The sequence below is a fragment of the Garra rufa genome, chromosome 25 (genome assembly GCF_049309525.1).
Source record: "Garra rufa chromosome 25, GarRuf1.0, whole genome shotgun sequence".
Taxonomy (NCBI): Eukaryota; Metazoa; Chordata; class Actinopteri; order Cypriniformes; family Cyprinidae; genus Garra; species Garra rufa.
The window spans coordinates 8,446,822-8,454,958 of NC_133385.1; the positions used below are offsets into that span (position 1 = coordinate 8,446,822).

At 34.0% G+C, this 8,137-nt stretch overlaps 1 protein-coding gene across 1 annotated transcript in view; it reads left to right on the plus strand.

The window, feature by feature from the left end:
* Positions 1-8,137, plus strand: part of plxnb2b (plexin b2b) — a 52,243-nt gene that overhangs the window by 3,802 nt on the left and 40,304 nt on the right. The window contains exons 2-4 of the mRNA XM_073831555.1: positions 1,446-1,634; positions 4,640-4,765; positions 6,381-6,481. Of these exons, the coding sequence (XP_073687656.1) occupies positions 1,446-1,634; positions 4,640-4,765; positions 6,381-6,481 (416 nt within the window). The remainder of the gene's footprint in view (positions 1-1,445; positions 1,635-4,639; positions 4,766-6,380; positions 6,482-8,137) is intronic.

Genomic DNA, 8,137 nt, shown 5'->3' on the forward strand with positions numbered 1-8,137 from the left:
ATCTGACCATAAAACAGAAGACCAGAAGTCTTCGTCTTTGTTCAGATGAGCATTTGCAAAGGCCAAGTGGGCTTTTGTGTGCCTTATCTGGAGAAGTGGTGTCCTCCTTGGTCTGCGTCTGTGAAACCCAGCGGTGTGCAGTGTCTGTTGGACTGTCTGCCTTGAGATGTTTCCACCAGCAGAGCCCAGATTCATCAGGATGGCCTTGGTGGTGATCCTTGGATTCTTTTTTACCTCTCTCACTATCCTCCTGGCCAACACAGGTGTCACTTTTGGCTTCCGACCACGTCCTCTGAGATTTTTCACAGTGCGGAACATCTTGTGTTTTTTATTAATACTTTGCACTGTAGCCACTGGAACTTCAAAACATTTAGATATGGTCTTATTTCACTTTCCTGTCTTATGAGCAGTCACAATACGCAGCCACAGGTCCTCAGTGAGCTCCTTTGTCTTAGCCATGACTGTCCACAAACCAACAGCAGAGAGCTTCTGTTTTTCACCTGTTGAGTTGATTAAAACAGCTGTTCCCAATGAATCAGGGTAATTAGGATGCTTTAGAACAGCTTGGACTATTTGGAATGGTATAGAACTTTGGATTTTCCCATAGACTGTGACCGTTTGCAAAGGGTGTGAATAATTTTGGACATGCCTCTTGTACAGCGTCTTATTATCTTTTGGGAGAAGCCTGTGTCATTTCCAGTCAAAAAAAAACTTGCTGGTTGAATAAAAGTAACTTTTAAGTCAAAATTGGCCAGGGGTATGAATAATTTCAGGCTTGACTGTATATGTGTGTGTGTGTGTGTGTGTGTGTGTGTGTGTGTGTGTGTGTGTGTGTGTGTGTGTGTGTGTGTGTGTGTGTGTGTGTCTGTCTGTGTATATTATATAATATATGTATTATTATTTTTAATATTACATGTCAAATATTTTTACATTAAAATATATTTTCAAATAATATTTTTAATTTAAAGTATTTTTATTAATCAACCAGATTGATTGAGCATGTTTGACAAAAATTATTACTTGCTCATCAGACTTTTTAGTTAATTTGATCTGTTGATCAAGCCTTTTAAAACTGAATTATATTTTTTTTTTAATGCTTTTTTTTTTACTTTCATGAAAATGAACTCCACATTTTTGAATGATTTCACTGCTGCTTACATTCTGAAATCATCCCGGATAAAACAATGTATTTTGGGAAAACTGCAGCGAGAACTAATGATAACATACAGCACCCGAAGGGAAAAGACAAAATGTGCTCTTTTCTAACCCATTTAACTTTTGTGATGCAGTGAAAGAAGATACTAGGAAAAATGTTTTAAAGTTGGAGCAGGTTATTATATTTTGATGAAAGATTAACAAGACAAGGCCAGTGCCGTATAAATAGTACATTTTGATTTCATGTTTATTTTATTGTCTGTTTCCCTTCACACTTTGTTATCTTGCAGAAAGACATTGTGAACCAGTACAGGTGCGGAGCCGATTTTCTCCCGTCTCCGTTGGCTAGTAGACAGGAGTTTGCCTTGAAGGCCAGTCCTGTCTTCATCAGGCAGAACCTGTTGACCGCAGTGGCCGTGGCTGTCGAGAATGATCACACCATTGCTTTTCTGGGACACAATGCTGGAGAGGTGATCAAGGTGAGATAAGCTGTGTTAAATTCAAAAAACTACATTCACATGGTCCTCAAACCCTCATCCTGAGGTGCTAGAATCCATAGTGTTGTGGTGTTTCGCCAATTTGTGAGAATGTATTCCTAGTTATGTAAGAATAACACTACAGAATGACTTTTGAATGTAAACTATAAACAGTTGGTTTATAGGGATAGTTCACTCAACAATAAAAACCGAAGAGTTTTTCTTTTTCTGCAACACAAAAGAAGACTTTTTCTGTTGAATTATTTTAATTGAAAAGCTGGGTTTCCATCCAAAGATGTAAATTTAACTTACACTCAAAATTGGCAAATAAGCACCACTTTTATCCAACGATTATATATATTTATTTGATCAAGAATACAGAAAAAGTAATATTATGAAATGTTATTGCAATTTAAAATAACAGTTTTCAGTTTTAATATATTTTAAAATATAGTTTATTTCTGTGATGCAAAGCTGAGTTTTCAGCATCATTACTCCAGTTTTCAGTGACACATGATCCTTCAGAAATCATTTTAATATGCTGATTTATTATCAGTGTTGGAAACAGTTGTGCTGCTTAATATTATTTTGGAACTTGTGATACTTTTTTCAGGATTCTTTAAGAATAAAAAGTCAAAAACAACATTTATTCAAAATAGAGATCTTTTCTAACAATATGTCTTTTCTATCACTTTTCATTAATTTAACACATCCTTCATACTTTTTCAGGATTCTTCCAATGAATAAATGTTAAAAAGAACAACATTTATTTCAAATAGAAAACTTTTCTAACAATATTATTCTTTGCTATCACTTTTCATCAATTTAACACATCCTTAATACTTTTTTCAGGATTCTTTGATGAATTAAAAGTTAAAAAGAACAGCATTTATTAAAATAAAAATCTTTTCTAATAATGTAAGTCTTTACTTTCACTTTTCATTAATTTAACACATCCGTTATACTTTTTTCAGGATTCTTTGATGAATAAAAAGTTAAAAAGAACAATTATTTAAAATAGAAATCTTTTTCTTACAATATAACAAATTGATACTTTTTCAGGATATTTTCGGTGAATAAATGTTAAAAAGAACAACATTTATTCAAAAGAAAAATATTTTCTATCAATATAAGTCTTTACTATCACTTTTTATCAATTTAACACATCCTTGATACTTTTTTCAGGATTCTCTGATGAATAAAAAGTTTAAAATAACAATTATTTAAAATAGAAATCTTTTCTTACAATATAACAAAAAAAAAAAAAAAAAACAGCATTTATTCAGAATGGAAGTCTTTTCTAACAATATAAGTCTTTACTTTCACTTTTCATTAATTTAACATCCTTTATACTTTTTTTCAGGATTCTTTGATGAATAAAAAGTTAAAAAGAACAACATTTATTTAAAATAGAAATATTTTCTTATAATGTAACAAATTGATACTTTTTCGTGAGTCTTTCGACGAATAAATGTTGAAAAGAGCAACATTTATTCAAAATAGAAATCTTTTCTAACAATATAAGTTTTTACTATCACTTTTCATCAATTTAACACATCCTTGACCTTGATACTTTTTTCAGGATTCTTTGATGAATAAAAAGTTAAAAAAAGAACAGCATTTATTTAAAATAGAAATCTTTTCTAACAATCTAAAGTCTTTACAATCAATTTTTATCAATTTAACACATCCTTGATACTTTTCTCAGGATTCTTCAATGAATAAAAAATTTAAAATAACAGCGTTTATTCAAAATAGAAGTCTTTTATATCAATCTAAGTTTTGCTGTCACTTTTGATCAATTTAATACATCCTTGCTGAATAAAAGTATTAATTTTGTTCAAAGAAAGAAAGAAAAGGAAAAAAATTACTGGCCCCAAACTTTGAATAGTAGTGTATATTGTTAAGATTTCTATTTTAAAAATAAATGCTGTTCTTTTTAACATTTTATTCATCACACAAACCTGAAAAAAGTATCACAGGTTTAAAAAAAAAAGATCATGTGACACTGAAGACTGGAGTAATGATGCTAAAAAATTCTGCTTTACATGACAGGAATAAATTCTATTTGAAAGTATATTAAAATAGAAAACCATTTTTTAATAGCAATAATATTTCACAATATTACATTTTTTCTGTATTTTTCATCAAATAAACGCAGCCTTGATGACCAGAAAAGACTTCTTTTTAGATTTGTCAGTATCTCTTTGAAGCTTGAAACCATCAGTTCTCAGAATTTATTATCACACGGAAAAGAACAACCAGCACAGTATTAAAAATTTCTCCTTTCATTCTCCACGAAAGAACTGGTTTGAAACAACATGAAGATGAGTAAATGACACGATGCTCATTTTTGAGTGAACCGACTCTTTAACTAACTTTCCCACAATGTAAAAATAACCAAAAATTGACGGCGCGTAGGAGGACGGCGAAAAAGAGTCCTTGTTAAGGAAGCGAGCGTCTCTGGAAAACTTGAGACAACCAATTAGTGAAGCGCTACAACCAGCTAGCTACCTGGTGTCACACACCTGATTTAGCATGCGCGTCACAAAGCTGGAGTTTAGGCTTTGGCAGGTGAGGGAATTGGAGGGCGAACGTGGCGAATCTCTGACAGAGGGATGAAAGAGAAAAAGATATTACTGTCACCGAACCCAGACACAACTAAACACGTTAGGCGATATATTAGAAATAATGAAGCTCTCGCTCCACTTGAGTCCAATTCGTACATCCCAATAAAAAGCCTTTGTTAGAGCTAATTATTTGTAGGATAGACAGGTGAAATTGACCGACAGATGGATGAAAACTTGCTTATGGAGCCGCGGTTTTATGGTCATTATGCGGCTTGTAGGCTATTAGTTGGAGGTTGACACATTGTCAGGTGCGGCTCAGGTGCGTGGGACGCGCTGAGGGGGTTTTGTGTGGTCCGTAAATATGACAGATGTGTCCTGTCCTGTGCTCGACTGTTTAATTGCGGCTTTCTCTGTGCCTATTGTTCTCTCCTTACCCAGGTACATTTGTCAAGCCAGCCAGAGGCGTACAACCCCGGTCCGGGCTACAAAACCAGCGGCTACGTAAATAAGAACCTTTTCTTTGACAAAACCCGGGCGCACTTGTACATCACCACTGAGAAAAAGGTACGAGGCTGGAGTCATTAATCATAGAGGGCGACCTCAGGAAACGCATGATTGTGTGCCTTTTATTGTTACACCTCCTGTTGGTGCTGAAATATACGTTATTATATTTTAAGGCATCAACATAATGTATGTCTTGCTGAGCTTATGGCTGTACGCTGGTGTAATTGCAGTGTTTATTGAAAGTAGGGATGCACGATATTCATCGGACAGATAAATTATCGACCGATATGGGAAAAAATTACGTCATTTTTATTGCTCCGATAAATAAATGAAATCCGATCCGATAAAGTACTCTTGCTTGGTAAATCAATCAATCAGTCTGGTTTATCTGAGATTCATCTGCTTTCCGAGTGCAAGTGACTGCAGCTGTAAACTGCAGTGACTCTCTGCCTTTCTCGACCTTCGCCGGTCTGGAAGTTTTTCACGGAGGCAGAGGAGGACAATGCTATTGCTATTTGCAACACATGTTTAGCAAGGATTCTGAGAGGAGGTAAAAAGCCGTCAAGTTTTAACACAACAAATCTTATATCTCACTTCAGAGGTCGTCATCGCTGTGAATCTGTTTTAGGGGCCGTTCACATGTCGCGCCTAAAACGCGTGGAAAACGCTAGCCGCGCCGCTTTCTCTTTCTTTCCAAACCGCTCTGTAGCCTGCTCTGCTGTGGCGTCTGCCGTTGCTAAGCAACCATGACCTGCGCTCTCCATAAAGACGCGGAAGTTTCAGCAAAGGATAAATGGATTTTCAGCATTAAAAATCGCTTGCAGTAGCTCTGTTATTAAATTTATTTAAAAACGTTTATTCCTGCACAGCTATGATAAGCTGTTTCTCCACCTTGGCAGTGCTTTCAATGTTATGAAGGGAAAGGGTGAAGCTGATAGGTTAGTTCATGTCACATGACCTGCTTTAGGTTTGCGGCATTCTGAAAAGTTGAGATGTTTTTATCTCGATTCTGATGTTTTATTCCCTGCCTTGTACAATTTGGTTGCTGCACACATTCATAATACACGTAAGCTTTAACGGACATTTGGACATCTGGCGTTACTCCATGATGCACTTTTCATTTTTTCCAGGTTGACAAATGTAAAAGCATTTTATTTATTTAGAATTGTGGTGCCTTACACAAAAAATAAAAACATGTTTGAAGAGTCAGGACTGATGTTTGCTATGATTGTTAGACCCAGATATATAACATACATTTCATTAGTTTATCTTAGATTTTGAATTCTCCTGGGTGCACAAAATTATCATATAAAAATATGAACGTATTGGGTATCGGTATCGGCATCGGCCACAAGAAGGACTTAATTATCGGCTATCGGTATCGGTAAAAAATTTTCATATCGTGCATCCCTAATTAAAGCCTTCGTGCTTTGTGTTCTCTGTAATTTTCTGCAGTTAATTCCGCTTGAACCGATTAACATAACATAAAGGCTTTGTGTTGTATCAACTTATTTACTTTTTAAGAACTACTTTGCTTTTTTATGGTTTTGGCTATTGTCTCCTTGGGACTTTTAAAGTCTAGTGAATTGGGTTTTGCGTTGCATCCTTTAGATGCTTCCTAGCTCTATTGGGTGCAACTTTGTTTGAATAATTTTATTGTTTTGTGCTCGTGTAGATCACGAAGGTGCCCGTACAGGCCTGCCATCTGAAGACAGACTGCCAGTCTTGTGTCGCTCAGAGAGATCCATACTGTGGCTGGTGTGTCCTGGAGGGAAGGTACACACGTTATTGACTTAAAATGTGCTTATGTTTTTTCTTAAAGGGGCTATATGCAACTTTTCCCCCAAAATAAACGTAACAATAGCCTTTTTATTTGACCATTTATGACTCAAACATCTCCTGATGAGCATACTGACACCTTGTCAGCTCACAGTGGGTGCATCTATAAGCCTGTATCCTATTTTTCCTATTTTCTGTCGGGTCGGATTTTTCGCGTGCTGTCTGCGTTCATGTTAAACGTTTCAGATCACTCTGCCACCACCGCTAGTCAGCAAATAGCCTACACTCGCAAGCAGTGCAATGGATTGTGCGAATACACAGAAGAGACCCAGGACAACTCTGACACCAACAGTAACTCCACAGAAGACTAAAAAAGTTAAACCCCTGACAAGTGCCCGAAAAAGATCGAAGATTGAGAGCGACCGGCGCCGAGCAAGGACTAGAGTGAACATCGGCTTCGCATTTGAGCCTTGGAGGGAGCTCAGATCTGTGTCATTTTGTGACACGTTATCTTCATTTTATGTTACGATTTATAAAACACTCACACTATTCTAAACAAACACTGAAATATACAAACACGATTACTATATAACTCCGAAGCACTACTGTGCATTTTGTTGTGTCATATATATTGCAAACAAACTTAGTTTCTCAAACAATATATGTATTTGACTGTTCTTACCTCTGTAAACATAATGTTGACTTCTTTGCAGCGGATGACTTGTGAAGTGTGTACGTACGAGCGCGCGCTGCGAGAGCGAGCAGAAAGGAAGAGCGGTTCCGTTTTTTGGCCACAGGTGTCAGTCGCGAGTTTAAATTTCAGAAAATTGCATATAGCCCCTTTAAGTTGACGTTCTGTTTGAAGTTTGAATCAAGCCTCTGTTTCCATTGTTATTGCTCAATAAAAAAGGAACAAATAAAATATATATGTAAAATAATGCTTAAAATCAAACAAAATATATAATATATATTATATATTATAAAATAATTTATAAAATATTAAATATTATTATTATATTTTTTATAAAAAATAAAAGACCAAAAAATATAAATACAATTTAATTTAATTCAGTTGTATTTTATTTTTTTTTTATGCTTAGATTATTTTATTTTTTTATTTTTCTGTATTACATACTACATACTATTATATTTGTTAATTCGAATTATTTATGAATTATTATATATTATTTTAAATGTAAAGTTATTTAATTTATATATAGTGTTAAATGTGTGTATTATTTGTACAAATTACTTCATACATATTTTTTATAAAAAAATAAAAATAAAAGGAAAAAGCTACAAAATGAAAACAACTACAAATAATGCTTGTTTTTTTTTTAGCTTTTTAATGCATATTTAGGTAATTTTGTGTATTATATTTATATAGTGCTTAGTACATACTACATATATTTGTTACATTTAAGTTATTTAATTGTTATTGTATAATTAAATATATATAGTGTTATATTTATATATTATTTGTATATACTACTTTATACATATTTTTTATTTAAAAAGGAAAAGGAAAAAGCTAAAAAAAAAATAAACTACAAATAATGCTTGTTTATTTTTTAGATTTTTTAATGCATATTTAGGTCATTTTATTTTTTATTTGTATGTAATAAATTGATTTTTTCACAGTACATTTTTTCT